Below are 18139 nucleotides of genomic sequence, written 5' to 3' on the forward strand. Positions count from 1 at the left end.
GACGGCATGCAATCTGTGCTGTAGATTGATCCTTATTATTTTCGTACCCCTAAACTAAAACTTAAAAAATCAATAGAGTCCTATAAAACTGAACCAGTTTTGTGTTCAGGTATCATCATGATCTCTGTACTGCAACTGAAACACATTTTCAATGCATAATCTGAAGGAAATTGCTTGAAATCGTTGTTACTGGATCCTTAATTAATTTAGCATTCTATATCTGTCAATAAAGGTCAAATCATCTAATTGTTGCATTGGCTTTCCTGGCAGTAAAAACAATGTGGGTCAGACAAGGTCAGAGATGTTTAGGCAGAGGAAGTAACCTGCTAGTCCCACACGGCCATGCTGCCTGGAGAGGTTAAGGCAAGATAATGAGAAAACCTCAAGTGGAACATTTATGAAATTATATTACACTCACCTTAGTTTCCCCAGAGGGTGCTATCATGTACCATCTCATTTCAATCATGTTCTTTTTAATGACTAGAGCCGGTGCGCTGATGTTACTTCACTCAAAATTGGTTATTCCATCGCGCATTTGGACTGTGACAGTACACAGGGGTGTTCATTTTATGTCCCCAAGATCTAGCAGAGAGGAAGAGACTCCTGTGAGATGTCAATATGATCTCCTGTTTTTCTGTGTAATGTCTCCACGTCTGTATTGACCCACATAAAAAAATTACCCAGGAGATTCACAACACAAAATGTGAAATACACGGCGTGCCAGAGCGAGGGATCGATTTGTCACTTGCTTGTGTGATTTATGAACCTTCTTCTTCTTCCTTCAGACTACACTGACCACAAAAGAGAAATTCACACTTGCTTGTCATAGTCACAGAGCAGCCAGGCGACGCCCTTGTGTTGCTACCAGTAATACCCTTTTACTGTTGCATGACATTGTCTCACATGACTGCAGCTGAGCATCCAGCTCTCCCAGGGGACGCATGAAATAGATAACCTTTTATCCCTCCCTTGTTTTTTTTTGTGAAGAGCAAATAGACTTTATCTCCCTGGGAGCTTCTTCATTGACCCTCTTTCCACAGTACCCATCATGAGGTGTCAGATTAACAAAACAATTCCACACTGCAGTGAACACATATGGTCTAAACGGCAGTGCCCCTTATTCTCTGGTCCGTCAGTGTGGGCTGGAAATACCAACTGCCCTTAAGCCATCACTTATGTCAAATGTTAGTCGTCATGCTGGCTACCCACAAACCTCTGAGACAGATCATTATGCTGAAAGCACAGGGTGATTTAATCTGGCATAAGGCATTCTGAATCATGCAACATTTGGATCCCGCTTATAGTTTGTGCAATCGGTGAGTATGTTGAAAGAGAATGATCCACGAGGACATGTGGACAAATTGTCACATTGTCTCCCACCAGTCAATTTAAGATCAATAAAGGACTTAATTAAGTAACTGTGGAGTGTGAAAAACAAATTGATCTATTACAACAAACTGCCTCCTTCTCTCATTTGTCTTTGGCTTTTTTTTTAACCTGAAGTACAAAGTTTACATCATTGATGGCTCTGTATTTAGTGACTACTATGGAATACTGTAACATATTTGATAATTGTATTCGATGCATAATTGTACTGTGGGTATGAATAACCAAAATAAAATAACTAGGCACAATAGGCACAATGTGTAATTACGCACTTTATGTTTTAACAAACTAATTAAAACATTGCCATTTATCCAATATGTACAGCAAAGCTAAAACTGAAATCAGCAGAAGAATTTGAAAATACTAAGAAGTCTTCTACAGTCTTTATGACTGTTTATTTACTTTTATTTTTTTATTGAAACTAACATTTCTATTCATATTCTGAAATAGCGGGTAAGTGATGTCACATCATGTTACTCATTATTTATAGTAATTATGTTTTCATCACAATCACAGCATCGACTGTGTAATTCCTTTATATGAGTAGATTATTGTCTAATTTATGTGGTTGATTACTTTTATATTTAAAAAACAATAACTACAGAAGTTAATACTTTCTTGACAATTACTGTATATAATCATAACTAAGCATCTTAGAACCAACAAATTATAAATATATGTTATTAAAGTAAGGACATATGTTCATGATACCAAACATAATTACTTTGATACGTTAATGATTATGTTACTGCTGATTACTGCCCTGTAAAATAAAGTGCTACTGTTATATTGATTTTCTACTAGACATTATGTTACATTATTAGTGATGATAATTGACACACAATGAATATCAAGCTAAATGTGGCACCAAAAAACTGGCAACGTGTCTACCGTGTATTTTCTTCTATCTTATAAATCTTTCATAATCATCCATTCACTTTCAATTAAACACAACACACACACACACACACACACACACACACACACACACACACACACACACACACACACACACACACACACACACACACACACACACACACACACACACACACACACACACACACACACAGAATCTATGTTTATAAGTGGTGACCCTTGAGTTGAGGAGTGGTGGCTGACCACCACAACAGGAGATGGGGTTGTCACTCACTCCATGGAGTAGAGTCAGATAAGGTAATTGATCAATACAGTGGATACACACCATTGGCACAGCTTAGCAAGGTCATCGTGTCCTTCTGCCCTATCGCTGGCTTTGGTAGGTGCTGGGGATCTGATGACTTTCCTTTGATTGACACCACAGGAGGGGTAAGACTTCAATGTTGTGCTTATCTCCCGTTTCCACAAAGGACGGGCTGGCATGACGGCCTGAGGCGTAGAGCACAACGTCCATAAATAATCCAAGGGCTTTCCTTCAAATAAACAAGAGAACTGGAAAATGATTACAGAGCTAGCTGAGCAAAATACATGATTATCCAGTAAGAGAGATAAAAGTCACAGTTAATCACTATGAAGACGCTCCTGTGCTCTGTTTCACTGTGTTGAAGCTGTCTTGAGGGATGAGCAGAGACAGGCAACACTGTGGCATCTAGGCAAACAAACAGCTGCTGTTCCACAATCCAAGTGGATTCATTGTCTGGTTCCAAAATCTTCTTGCAGCCGCTAAAGCCATTCAAGAGAACAACGCACTCTGGAATTGCCATCTGTGGAGAATCATCTGTAGATAAAGGAGATTAGCCTGTCTCAATACCACATCAGCCCCGCAGGTGTATTATTCTATCGCTCCTCTGAGTGCCACAGATGCAACAGGGCTCAGACGCTTGCTTCCATTTGCATTCACAGTCATATTTTGGCTAAACACCTAGCCCTGCTGTCACAAGTTGTTTCCTGAAAATGGTTGGAAAATTAGTAGCTGTGGGTTGCCACATGAACAGATGCTGTAAGGCTGTTGCACAGTTTTAGAGGAGCCAGCACCGTCTGCACCTGCAAACTCAGGAACACATACACCATCAGTTTTTCCTTTCCTGACTCTCAAAGCTGGACTTTCTCAGGTTCAACTGACTGATTAATCAATAGTATTTTGTATCAGTTACGTTTTTTTCTCTTTTCCCTGCCTGATTCAATTTAACCAAACCTAATTCAATCAAAGAAAATGCCTTTTTGAGCATCTCCGAAAATCTGAGCATTGATGTTGTCATTGTTTATTCATTGGCAATCATCTGGCTTAGTTTTCTCTTGTTATGTTTTTTCACACACCAACACACAGATTGTTACTGCTCAAATAGCAACCTGGGACGTTTTTACCCATGATGCAGGAACACACACACTCACAGTCATTAAAAAACATTTTTTTTACAAGTTCTAAAAGCTTTATTTTCCAAAATCCATCCTTTGTCCTCTCTATGGTACAGCACTGTATATAATGTTTTTTTTTTTGTTGTCAATCCATCCATGCGTACAGTGTTTCCTGCTCTATAGAGCTATGGAGGGATACCCTGAATGGATGGTCATGTTAGCATTTGCTCAACCTGTAACCCCTGAGAAGGCCTGGCTAATGTGACTTTAGGATATTGTCTAAAAAGGCCTTGAATTACATTATTAATTCAGTCATAAGGAGGAAAAAAAAAAAGCTCACCCAAAAAACTTTTGTTTTAAATATTTTCTGTTCTTTAAAAAAGAAAAATCATGTTGGCAAAACCATGTAAATATGCAAACAAAGAACAAAAGAAAGCAAAGCATTTTTCCTTTCCCTGTTTGCTGTACAGAGCCTACAATAACATTATCTACTCTCCTCTATGATAGCAGTTCATTATAACACAGATAACAATAGCAACTCTGATAAAATCTCTATAGTTCCTCTATGATTTCTATATATAATTTGCCTTCTCTAGATTCTTTATTTAAGAAAGTTTCAGTTCTTTAGGTCAGAGTTCCCACTGAGCGATAGAAACAAACAAACAGTGAAGATTAAAGGCTGGCTGGTTCACTGAGTAGTGCGACTGGGGAGAATCACATCAGTATGGCCTCGCTTACCCAGAAAGACTTGGGGGTCCTTAAACAGAAATACACATACTGTATGATCAAAGATTTTTGTAGAAGCACTAGCACTGGATGGCAATTACAGGGTTTTTACGACAGATGGCACTGCTGCATCACAGACGACTATACATATTGCACAATGAAAAATGCATAGGATTTGCTCCTGTAATGTAAGAGTACATGATTTGGTATGAGTGTTGAGGAAGGATGATGTTTATGCTCAGTGTCCTTATGAGACCTTGCCAACAGTCCATTTTTGGCAGAGGGAGGGCTGACCGTTAGAAGATATCCTGGGGGGGAGACAGCACGCGGGCATGGACAGCAATATGACAGTTGATGCTGCACTTGTGACACTTATCCCAAACACTTGTCTCTGACATAACATTGTTTTGCTCAGTGGAAGTCATACAAAAGTTCTCCCGCTCCACTATAAAGTGAAACAGCAATGTCATATGGCGCTGAAGCACCCTCTCTGCAGCGCAAGAGCAGCTATAAATGGAACGGCTCAGCCAAGAGTCACAACGCGTGGAGACGGACCATGAGCATCGAGCATCAAGGGCAGCACCGACAGGACGACCCCCTCGTTTCAAATGACCGGTAATTCAGAGTTGGCCCTTGGCTGTGTTGGAGTACATAATACATTGTTACAGGTGTGTACAGTATAGAGTAGATAAAGCCATCGACACACTGAAAACACATCATAAACATGAACATACTGAACGTATTGCTTTGAATGGGAGACTTGTCTTAGTTATGGATAAACCATAATGTGATCAATCCCACCTGATTGTTATTTTTTCTTTCAAATTAAACTGACATGTAAAAACATACACCGAGGGCACAACAAAGGCGAATATCAACACAATTTTCATTGCTTTTGTAAGTAAAATCAGTTTTAAGGTGCTTATAATGTGGTTGCCATGGCACTGTGCTTTGTTCCCTCCCACGCTGTGCGCAGACACTGCAACAGGACGTCAATCAAGGACTGGCTGAGCAGCCTCCCCACCCACTGTCATCCAAACTTTTCACTGAGCTCTAAAAATCCCATCAAGTCTTCAAGTTATCCATTGTGTTTTCATTATGTGTGTGATAATGTGTGTGTGTGTGTGTGTGTGTGTGTGTGTGTGTGTGTGTGTGTGTGTGTGTGTGTGTGTGTGTGTGTGTGTGTGTGTGTGTGTGTGTGTGTCTTTCCCTCCTCCTCATCATCATCATCATCATTTTCATCATCATCATCTCATGCTGAGATCACGCCACAGATAATCCAGGGCAAACAGCGAGATGTCAGCGTGGTGAAGGAGGATGGGAAAGAAAAACAGCAGTCACATCGGAAATTAAATGATGTCATTTTGCAATGTAAGACATCCATAGCTGCGTTTTTTCGTGACGCTAGCTTGGCAAGAACATAGTGTTCAAGCTGCATTGCATGAATGATTCCCTGAAAAAATGACTCCCGAGACAGATTTGCAAATTGAAACAAAGTCAAGTTGACAAGCCGACCTTTTCTGGACCATAATGAGCGCTTAATCCTGCGGATACAGGAAAGTAAAAAAAAAAACTGGAGGGCTATGACGATGGCTGTTACTCAGAAAAGTAAAGTTACGAGATGAGGCAGAGTTTTAATATATGCAGTTTTACATACCACTGACAGGACTGTTTGATAATCGTCATAACCAACATGAAACGTGACAGCAATTGACCTCAGACAGTCCTTTAAGATTGTTAATTGGAAACACTGATCAATGAGAGAGGTTTGTCCAGCCATATGAGGAGGCCTCAGGTACAGCTGCTTTAATGACCTATGACCCTCCCCCCTTTCATGAAACCCCCAAACCAATAAGTTAAAAACGTTTTAAAAGAGCATCAAGTAAAGGGACCTTATTTTGTGGCAACCACACTAAACATACATCTAGACATGTCTATATTTTTCTCTAATAAATTACACAATAATATCCATAATCCAAACCATGTTGACCCATGAAATGGCTATAAAAGCGGCCTCTGTGCACCAGTCACTATCTGGAGGCCTGTTCAGCTCCTTAGGTCATGATAAGAGGAGCAGAAAGAAGGCATGATGGGGGATCTTGGCCTTTATGATAGGAACAGCTCTCAGGCCCAATGGCCTACTGAGCATCAGGACTTGTGCACTCTTTCCATTGTAAGTCAGGCGGGCTGCATAGTTTGCGTGTGGCCTTTGTCACTAAAGGAGGGCCTGGGTTTTGGTAAAGGGACAAGGGTGGAGCTCATTCAGGAAGTGGGTCAAGTCTTTAGTAGGGGGAGAAGATGATGGGTGTGTGCGTGGCCCGCAGCGGCCCCGGGGCGGGCCGAAACAGTGCAGGGCCCAGGAAGGGGGACTGGATGAAGGTGGTGGTGCCCACTGGGTGGCGCAGAGCCAGTGGGTTAGTTGCCATGGTGCACAGAGTTGGCTGGGTGAGGGGGCTGGGCAAGAAGCCAGTTGTCAAGCTCTTGGTCAGCTGCTTCTGCAAGGCCAGTTTGGTCTGGAGAGGACAGGAGGGAGAACGGTGAGAAGTGAGAGAAGAACACAGTGAGGGCAAACATGTTCAGCAAACTGGCCCAAACATAGAGGAATGCATTTTTAATACATTACTCCACACTAAATACCATACACAACTCGACTCCTGATGGCTTGTTGCATCCTTTCTATCATGGAACAAACAAAATAGTTTCATGATACAAAGAGTCTGAGAAGAGGTTCAAGCATCAGAAATTACCATAATCAGCAGACTAACTTAATGTCCATCCATAGAGTTTGAAAGTGGAAGGTAAGTGTTTTTTCCCGTTCTTTACTCTCATTTCAAATTTTTATTTAAACTTGACCATCAATATTAATTAAAATAGAAACATGGGATTCTCCAGAATAATTTAAAGGGGACATATCATGACAACTCAGTTTTCAGTGTTTGTGCACATACATTTGGATGTCTGGAGTGCCTACCAACCCACAAACTGTGAAGTAGTCAGTTCTTTTTGGGCTGCCTAGATCAGAAAACATGTGATTCAACCAGCCAGTCAGATATGGCTCCCCTTCTTATGTCACATGCAGGCTCATTCGAATATACCGCCCCCATATGAGTACCTCCACCAGCGACTTGAGAACTACCTTTGCAAAGGTACACCATATTTCTCTCACAAGCCAATCACAGCAGATTGGTCTTTTGGGGGAGGGTAACTTAAAGAAACAGGTGGTAAATCGGGGTGTTTAAGGCCACATCCACACTAACCCGTTTTCAAATGAATCCGCATATCTTTTGCTGCGTTTGCACCGAGCGTCCACACTATACGGCGTTTTAGGGCACCGAAAACGGAGGAGTTCGAAAACGCTCCCGAGGAAGGATAAGTTTGAAAACGCTGCGTTTTCCTGATAGTGTGGATGACTGAAAACGAAGAAGTCCGAAAACGATGACGTAGGAGAACAACAACAAGAGAACAACAACAACAGCCTTGATACCGATCGACTACCAGGTTAATTCATCATGGATAGTGAGGTATTTGTTACAAATGTTTGTACATACATGTTCAAGGTATGGTTGATTGACAACAAGAAGTCTTGCATATAGGGACTTAGGACCCAGGGGAACACAGGTGACCCATGGCAACCTGGAGGGGATGTGGTTCTTTGGCTTCAGCTGTAATCAGCTGTTATTGGAGCGATTAGCGAGCGGTGTGTCCAGCAGCGTTATCAGCCCTACGGAACAGACTTCTGACGGACTTGTGTTGACCAAATGTATGGACCCATAATCTAGTAAACTTTGTTTAATAACTGTTCATTTAAAGTAAATTTGATGTCTGTGTGGGAGAGATAGAGTTAGACCTGCAGTGTTGTAACTAAGCTTGAAAAATAAAACTTCTAAAAACTTCCACGAAATGTGTCCGTTTGAGTTTATGGAGGAAGATTTTAGAGGAAGTTCTTAAGTATCAAGCACGACGAGTATCAAGAGTAGTGTAATCGTATTATCTGTAACCAAGCAACCAATGTACTTCCTGTTTACACCGGCACGCGCATGCCCAGTGTACGTGAATAGTCACATGATATTCGTTTTCAGGGTCAGTGTGGACGGAGATCGTTTTAGTTTTTTAAACTCCGTTTTCATTTGAGTTAATGTGGACATGGCCTATGACTGAGGGTGAATACAGGGATATTCAGACAGACAGTAGGAGAAAAATTATGTTTTTTTTTAACATTAAAGCATGTAAACAAAATACAAGTATGAACCTGAAAATGAGCATGAAATCTCCCCTTTAACAATCAAGTTAGTTTATGTCATGGGTCCCAGTTTTAATTATTTTAATGTTTCTTTTCTGATAAATCTTGTTTTGTCCGTCAGTTTACAATGAGCCTCAGTAGCCATTGCTAGAGAGCAGCAAATTCAAAATCCTTCATCCTTGAATTTGTGGACAAAACACAATGCCATAGTTACTGAATTAAAAATGGACCATGAACCCGAAAGCAAATTGATTCAAGTGGCAGATTGAATCATCAGATTTCTCAACAAGGTAATCTTAAACTTCCTCCTCTTTTTATCAGCATACACAACAGAATTTTAAGGTGGATGTTTTTACTCAAAGAACCGTAGGAGTCGTTGTTTTGCTCTGAAATTTTTACATCCTCAGCCTTGTAACTTTCATTTGATTTAACCACTTGGCCAGGGGGCCCCGTGGCCAAGCCTGAAGTTCAGCCATCAGATGCCCCGTAATCCAACCCCAGACTCAGCCTCTCCTGCCACTGACCTGCGTGGAGAGGGAGGTGAGATTGTACTGGCTGAACGCTTTCTTCATGGCAGACACAGCCATGCCTGCATAGCCACTCCATCTCACGTTCTGTAGGATGGAGGAGGAGAAGGAGGAGAATGGGGAGAAGGAAAGATGGGGAGGTGTGTATATGACAGGAGCAGAAAATGGATTAATCTGGAGTGCTGATTCAGGCTGCTGATGTCAGAGCTGGTCAGTCAGGGAGAGCAGGACTATTCTAGACTTGTCTCGGGGGTAAAAGCGTCTGCTAAATGACTGTAATGTAATGTAATGTAATGGGTAGGGGACTCACCGAGTACAACAGTGTGCTTAACCTCTATGACAGTACAGACACACATGCATGCTGGGCCCCTGAGCTCAATGTAACAAGATCTGTGTGTGTTTCTCCACTGTGTGTCTGCTTAAACTGGGGTCAAACCAGTTAACTGTAACTGGGGATGAATTAAAACTGGGGTTTAAAAATGCATTAATTTACAAACTGGACTGAATTTATTCCAATGTTGGCACATGTGGACAGCATGTTTGTGTATATCTGCAGTCGGAGAAAGGCAATAATGTTTTGCTTGTCTTCCGTCGAGTGTGTGTGTGTGCACTGTGCATATGTGTGTGACAGTGTTTTGTTTGTCTGTGTCTTTATGCTGAGACTTACCGCTAAGCTGGTGCTTGGCTGGCTCTTGCTGTGGGGGGTAAATTTGGGTTTGGGTGGTTTTCCGGCCAGCCTATCCTTGTGCCTTCTGCTATTCATGTGCTGCAGAGACCAGCGAAAATACCATCAGCGAGCTAACAAGCATCTGTCGTACCACAGTGGAACAACTTCCAATGTAATCTGCTGATTAATAATGGATACATTACACATCGAGTATGACTGAAGTCCACAGAAATGACATCACTTTACTTTCTAGGTCTGGCACACAATCTTCTGTGGCTGCAGTGCTAACAGGCTTATGTCCTCCTGGGATAGAGGTTGTTTATGTAAGGAATGCATTTAAAGGCTAAAGCAGCCTCGTTTGCTCACACATGCCAGCATATCCTGTATCTTTCCATCATTCCACTGCAGCGCAGGCAAAGTTTCCAAGACAATCCCTTCACTCAGATGTATTATTTAATGAACATCAAAAGGGGAGGAATTGCCTCCCCTACCTGGTTTGATGCCAACATAACCAGAAAATGAAATACAGGCAGCATTAGTAGCTCAAAATATTGAGTGGTAAATGAATGCCTGCTCACTAAAGGGCTTTGCAGTTAGTCATAGCATCAGATGTTATCTGTCTAATGTAGAAAAATAGCTGCTGCTTGAATGTACTCAACACTTGCACCCTGCTTTCAATGGTTTCATTCACATGGCTGTAAATGGAAGTGCTGTTTGAGTCAAGCCTTCCTTCGTCGAAGTGATGTTAAAATATTATTTTGGATTAAGTAAGGTCTTCCCCAAACCCCAATCATACAAATCTATCAGTGAATACACAGCGTTTTTGATAGCTTTTATAAGTGTAACATTAAAGGTCAGTCTGGTCTTAGATCACTGTGTACTATCTCTTCATCCGAAGGTAATTGCTAACCATGTGCAGGAAGTTATGTGACTACAACATCTCTCTGTGGAGGTGAGGTAATTATATGCAACATTTTCTCCACTGCCTGATGTGATTGGGCAAGAGTGCTTTCCCCCTACAGAGTCAACAGTGCTTCAATGCGCCTTTGAACAAAATCATATTTGGTAAGCGACACTTCTACTTAGTATGCCTTGACAAATCTGCACGACTTCTCCAAGCCCTGCTTTCCTCCTCATCTTTCATTTCATACAGTGCAGAAGGGAGAGGAAAGTCCCAGAGTGGTAGCTCTTGCCGTTTTATCCTCCTTTTCAAATACTTTAATAGTGAAAAAAGTTCAGATCTCTTTTGTTGCACTAAAAAGTAAGGTCATAAGTTTGGTATGTTGCCAGTGCTTTTACATACACATTTCTGTCCGTGTCCTTATCACATCATACCACCTATTATGTGAGGAATGACTCCACATCAGTTTGTACTAACTCTAGTCTCAAAGCTGACCAGTTTTTCTTTTACAAAGACCTCTGACAAAACCCACAATGTAGATAATGAAACATTAAATGGTGAACTAGACATAAATATGCAATATAACCCTAATCTCCGTGTTTCTTTTGACACTTACCTGGCTGAGCTGCGTCTCAGAGTTCACAAAGATCTCACACACTTCACACTGGAAGTTCTTGCTGGGCACCCCGATGCTGCCTTTGCTAGCCAGCCTCTTGCTCTTCAAGCCTGCACGAGCTGACACCACCTTCCCCCTGCGCCGAGGCAGAACACTGTGACCTTCCAGCATCAGCTTGTGCTTTGTACCTGGTGGAGAGATTAGAGAGCTGCCAGGTTTGTTATGGTTCACATTAAATAATATTACATATTACATATTATTAATAACGTTTATTTTACCACTGTTGTGTGCGTCCAGTTGGGAGATGGAGTTGACTGTGACTTTGCAGACAGGACAATGGAGGTGAGCCTTGCTCTTTTTGGGGTCCTTGTCATCATCTGTCCCTGGCTCCTCCTTTATGCTGGACGTGTCTGCATTGCTGCCTGACTCAGTGATGGGGCCCACGGCCTCGATAGCCTCAGGGACTTCGGGGGCGCTGGTGTCCGAGGCAGTCTCTGAGAGGTGTGAGGAAGGCGATATCTGTGGAGGGGAAAGGGTGACCAACTCCACTGAGGAAACCTCGGACACTGGTGTCAGCATAACTGAGCTCCCGGGACTCTCTTCAAGCTTTTCCTCCAGGTTGGCTTGTTCTTGGTCAGACTGAAGACCTGCATAAAAGGTTAAAATAAAGGATTATTAGCAAGCTGCGGTTCATTTAAACCTGCAATAGTTTATTTGTTTGGCCAACGGAAACAAGCTGTGAACGCAGCACTGATATACTTATCACCTTTTAAACTGATATGGGGAACTTGTTAGCTATTGTTTATTTCCTCTCATGACATGCAAGGAATGAAAATACCTTTGCCATTATTCAAAGATGATTCGAGTGCTTAGGCAAATATGTTATTAAATATGTTAGCTCATCTTTGGTGTAGCTACAGGAAAAGTATGCAAAGCTCATAGTGGTCTACAGTGATGCAGTGAGGTTATTTCTTCAGGGTTCCCAGATCATTGCATCATGCCAGTTAACAGTTTTGTTCTCCGGTGTTCCTACATGTGAGACACTTCTAAAACATCTTCTAAGACATCTTTATGTGTCGCAACAGAACAGCATCATAGAGGCTTAAACCAGCCCTAAGAAGAGCTGCTTTCATACTCATCCAGGCTCAGAAAAAACTGGCAAGACGTGAATGTTTTTCTCTCTTAATTGAATGATGAATTGTTTTGGTTTTATCTTGTATGTTATTTCTATTTTTATTTTATTGCTATGGACCCTCCAATATTCACTCCCTTTTAGCTCTGTTTTTGGTACCAACCGACTCCTGAGGGAGGTGCCTGGCTCTTTAGCAGCCACATGCTCCACTATGTTCACCTGGTCGCTAACTGTGTCTGTTTGCTGTTCGGTGCTGGGCAGGTAGTTTAGAATGGGTTTTTAAAACTTTTAATCTGAACACTGCTGCCTGCTGAGGTTGAAAATTACGCTAAAAAAGTGGGAGTAAACCAAAACAGTAAATTTATGTCCCGGATAGCTAAACAATTATCTGTAACTTGCTCTGAAGTATGGGTAACGACAAAATAATGTAACAAGTTATTTAACTAGATCGTTTTTGAGTTTTTTTTGTAATTTGTGGTAATTTAATAACTTTCCCTCAATATAGAATACATAGTTGATTATATTATCAAGAAACTTGCCCAACACTGATTATGAGCTTTTTTCATTGCAGTTAATATAATATCAACTCAGCATGATGTCTGCAAACAAACCATGAACCTGAATAAATCCCCTAGCATGTTTAATCAGCAAAACGCTCTTTAGATTGACTGAACATTTCAAGGGCAAATATAAAGTCGTTTTTATAATCTTCAATTAACCATTTCTCTTTTTACAATATTGTAGCCAACATTAAGAGTGCTTTTCAAGTGCTCGCTTTGTGGCATTTTCTGATACGAGCCATCAGCCTTTGTTTTAAACAATGTGGCACAGACTAGATAAGTGTGGGCAAATAAATGCCATCAGCCTTCTACCTCCTTCTGGTCTCCCTCACCATTCAAATATCAAGTGGACCAGGAGTCTCAGTCAATATAAACAAACCCATCGACTGCCGTGCCCGGGCCGATAAGTCACTGGAGTTCCATTACACATCTCCCCTTCACCCCATCGCCCTCCCGAGGGAGTCACACACTTCACCCCAGAGCACTTGGCTTTACCTTCGCTGAATATCTCCATTTCATTTCGGGTGCTTTCCCCGCACACATTCACAACCCTCCTCCATGCAACTCCGCTCCATTGATTTTCCCTTTTACGACTCAAGAGTAAATTCATCATTGTAGATAAGGGTCTTCCTCTCTCATTCCCGTTAAAGAAAAAGAGCAAGATTAGACAGTCCCCTTTGCTGTAATGAGAGTGACCCCTGAGGGATTTGAGCTCCTCTGTTGGGGGATCCTGAGCTTATGTGAAAGACAGGGCCTCCTCAGAAGTCTCTGGAGGGGAATGATATTGATCGTGTGATTTAGCTGGAACCTTACAGAGTAAGACATGGATGCTGGTAGGAGTCAAACCCTCAAGAACCCAAAGACTCAGATCCTGAAGGTTTCATTATCTTTTTTTATTTTCATGTTAAAAATGGCCTTCCCTCGGTTATGGATTCCCTAATCAAAGGATTTGCTACTATTCCCTTTTTATATGATCGGAAATTAAGGATGTTGCAATTTCCAGTATTGACTTTAACCATGATATTTAAATATGAAATACATTTTAATAATACAAATATATTGATAGTGTGTAAATAATCTAGCGCCTCCTAAATCATAATATATTTAGTTACAGATGTCTCCCCACTTCCATATATTTGTATTTTGTGTGCAAATAAAGAGACAAAGCGCACAATAGCGAAAGTTGAGGATGAAGTTGACTGATAGCATTATTTGTACATCTTTCTTTTTTCTCAAATTTGTATGGCCCAGATTTTGCAATAATTTGGTTATCCTTATTTTATTTATTTTTTTAAACCACAATAACCGTTTAGTGGAAATCTGATATTGTGACAGCTCCATTGTTAGTTAAATCTAATCTTTGGGTTCTGGATTGTTGTTGTTTGGACAAACAAACAACTCTGAGAAATTGTGATGGGCAGAAAGATTCATTGATTCATTGAAAAATAATCCACACATGAATCAATTAAGGAAATAGTAAATTGTGGCCCTGAAGGGCAAACATCTAGCGGAACTGAAAAAGGTTTGATAAATACCAAGACTGTTAGACATCCCCCCTTACAAAAGCTTGTTTGTCCATTTGTTAGTTGACCAACTTGCTCCCTGACCATCTACATGATGAGAGAAACTGCCACCAAAATTGGCAAACTGTCAGACCAAAGGCCAGCATATTGGCAGTGCCAGCAGGGCCTCTGCGGGGTAGAACTACACAGCTGAAAATTATGGATATTTGGGTCAATGTTATGCAGGCAATCATTAGTTTTCTTTAACTTGAAAAGAATCAAATCCATGTTTTAACAGTCCAATTAAATACGACAGGCTTTTAGAGTGTAAACACATATGAAGAGATCTCAATTCAGCAGATTGATCCGTTGAGAACTTAAACCAAAGCCAAACAGCAAATGAATATGAATATGGGACTCATTATGCAAACGCTCACATACGCATTCAGACAGCGCGCACTCGGTTTAGCAGGCGAGTGCTGATCCAAGGCAGCCTCAGAACATAAACAACTTCCCGGGGGACAAAAAGAATCCTTGCTTTAAATCATCATTACTTCGGTGACAGACCGAGTCCCAGAGAAGACGGTTTCAACAGAGGAGTCAATCAAAGCAGAGGGTGATTGATGCTTGTCACGACTGATGCAGGCCCCCCTTCTGTCTCTGGGCACCAGCCGGCTGCTCTCTCACTTGCTCCCTTGCTGTGTGCTCAGTCACTCTTTTGTTGGTCAGGGACATGATTTATAAGCATCGATAGTCCCTTTGTACGTCTGAGGACGTCGTCTCTCCTCTTTCTCGTCTTCCCCTCCTGTATGTATGAATTGTTGCGGTAACCTTAATGACAGAATAATTGTAGGAAGTAAGAGAGGCTGTTGGTAGTTAAAACTAAACTGACAATATAAAGGCCATCCCCATTGATGTCGAGGTTGTGTTGGTACTTGAGCACTTCAAGGTTCTGCACTGAGGCCCTGTAATTACATTTATATTATATTATATGTGTTCTGCTATTTCACTGTGACAGAGCCTAATCTTAATTACCAGGTCTATTCCACTCTGGCACTTGCCCAAATAGACTTGCAAGTATGTGATTCATAATTCATTCTTGTGTACCTTAGAAAAAGTGCTCTTTGAACTCCCTCCAGCAACTCTCAGTCAAAAGGTGGTATATGAATGGCCTCCTACGTCTCAATGTGCATCGGTAGATATTTTAATGCAGCTGAACAGGCTGCCCTTGTGGGTCTGGGTCTGTTTATTGAGAGCCAGACAGAGAGGAACAGCCAGCAGTTGTGTTATTGGTTCCTGATGGGAGACAATGTGGGCATTACCCTCAGACGGCTCCGCCAGCCTTCAGCTTCATGGCAGACATAACTCATTTCATAGAATGTTAATTTGGAGCGCTATTCCATTACAGGTTGGCATTGTGGTGCACGTCACCACTGGCTCGCACTGCTGCATTTCAATTTCACATTAGGCCAATCACACAATTGGGCTTATTAAAAAGTGTTCCTCCTCACAAAATTGCCTTGGAGCTGTAAAATTATTCACAGCATAAAAAACTAGCTATGACTTATCTACTTTCTCTTTCGTCTGACCCCCCTTTCCCTCCATGTTTTCTCTCTCTTTCTCTCTCATTTCATCTTATCTTTCATTTTCCACTCATCATTTCGTTTCGTCTCCAGTGGTGCTTCCCTCTTTCAGAGCTCTCCTTTGCAACGGCGGAATATTAAAATGAGATTTGATGAGAGTGTTATCAGGCTCCAAGTCTTTTGTCCACTTTCTCCTTTCTGAAGGGGACTGTTGGTGCTCAAAGCGAAAGTGTGTGCAAGTGTGTGTGTGATATCCATGTGCACATGAGCCTGTCTATGGGGGGGGGTTGTAAAGTACAAACTGTCTCCCTCTGCTCCCAGCACCTTCATATCTCCTCTCTGATATTCCATCTAGCATCTAAGTGCATTTTGAAATGCTGCTCAGATAGTGATCTTCTGCGGGGCAGGGGAAGTGGAGGAGAGGAGAAGAAGGAAAGTAGAAGAGAGGGAGGAAAAACCGCTCTCCTCTCCCATCACCTTGGATAGATAAAATGAAAAGTGTGGACCCAGACGAGTGCAACATGAGAAGGTAATGGGCTCACCTCGCAGTCAAAAATGACATCGGAGCAATTTGTGCTCTCCAAGTAAAAGTTGCAGCTAGGCTGTGTGGAAAAGTTAAAATTTGTATTCTGTTAAAAGAAAACCAATGCACTTTTCTTTCTTCATCAAAAGTTAAAATGTCTATATTTACAAAGTTTGTAAAAGAAGTTTGTAAAAGAAGATAAGTGCTTTTGATTTCTTTCAACTTTAGTTTCGATTTTGTCAGCCCCTGAAAACTCTCTCCACTATTTCGCTTGCTCTCGACTCAGCCAACACTGTGTGTCGTTCTTTTCATGCTGCACAAATACACCAATTCTGGTTCTAAAACTACCCTCTCTATCCAACCGAGATAGATAGGAGAGAACAGGGGATTCAAGCAGTGGAAATTAAGAAGCAAAGGGGGTCAAAACAAGCCTGGTGAGGCTTCAATCGATCTCAGCCAGCCACTTTATTTACACAACATCTCTTGCTCCCAGACATCCCACAATCCGAGAGCTTTGGAGTCCACCATCCATCACGAGGACCAGGGACATAGGGCCCGGGTCAGGGAGGTTTTAGGAGGGTATAGTGTGGGTTGAAATTGCTGAGGTGTGAATGCACAGAAACACAGAGGGGATAGGAGGGCGAGAGGGTGAAGGATAAGATGTACAGAAGATGTAATCTCACCGAGTAGTGGATGAGCGAAGGGACAGAGATAAGGGAGGCCAACATATGGAGGAGGAGGAGGAGGATGGAATCTGTTAATGATGTGAGGAGGAGGAGGATGGGTGGAGGGGGTTTAGAGAGAAAACATGGAGCAGAAGGAGGAACCAAAGTGCGATGGAGTAATCATCAAGGGATGCTTTCTGTTTACGTACTTGCGCCCTCCGCTAAGCTTGTATCCATGAGCGCGGGAAGAGCTTCCTCGGACTTGGAGGCCTTGCTCCTGTCCCGATCTCGTTCCCGGTCTCTGTCTCTGTCTCTCTCCCTTCCTGTGGATGAGGCATCCCCAGCTCGTCGCTGCCTGTTCTTCTGGGCCTCCATGGCTTTGAGCTTCCGGGCATGCTTGTGGCCCTTATAGTGGGCCTCTGCTTGGTTCTGCAGGGAAAATGGGAGAAAACCAGGTGAGGAGGGAAAAGCAGAGAGGAGTGTTTGACTCAATGCATTGTGTGCTGGAAGGACTGGAGCACGTGCAATAAATGTTAAGAATGCACAGCTGAATATTCGCTCTCTTGCAGGCATACACAGGCTGCAAGGATGCAAGTCTGTTTCAACCTGATAACGGCGCTGGCACATTGGGAGGCCAGAGGTATAATTGCATGCGTAATATGCAACAAGAGCGAGGATCCCATCTCCTCAAATACCCTATTAATGTGCACTGTGAGAGTCAGCCTCTGCAAATCCTAGACACATGGCAACACATACACACATCTGAGCACTTCGCCAGCACACAAACCCACCAATACAAATCAGACGCAAAACACA

General features: G+C 42.1%; 1 protein-coding gene across 1 annotated transcript in view; it reads right to left on the bottom strand.

Annotated features, from left to right (window-relative positions):
• Positions 1-6599: 6599 nt before the first annotated feature.
• znf385c (zinc finger protein 385C) overlaps positions 6600-18139 on the bottom strand; it is a 38044-nt gene continuing 26504 nt past the window's right edge. The window contains exons 4-9 of the mRNA XM_054607427.1: positions 17533-17752; positions 11637-12005; positions 11359-11546; positions 9842-9940; positions 9172-9261; positions 6600-6920 (exon numbers count right to left, since the gene is read on the bottom strand). Of these exons, the coding sequence (XP_054463402.1) occupies positions 6690-6920; positions 9172-9261; positions 9842-9940; positions 11359-11546; positions 11637-12005; positions 17533-17752 (1197 nt within the window). The 3' untranslated portion in view covers positions 6600-6689. The remainder of the gene's footprint in view (positions 6921-9171; positions 9262-9841; positions 9941-11358; positions 11547-11636; positions 12006-17532; positions 17753-18139) is intronic.

The sequence above is a fragment of the Anoplopoma fimbria genome, chromosome 11, assembly GCF_027596085.1.
Source record: "Anoplopoma fimbria isolate UVic2021 breed Golden Eagle Sablefish chromosome 11, Afim_UVic_2022, whole genome shotgun sequence".
Lineage (NCBI taxonomy): Eukaryota > Metazoa > Chordata > Actinopteri > Perciformes > Anoplopomatidae > Anoplopoma > Anoplopoma fimbria.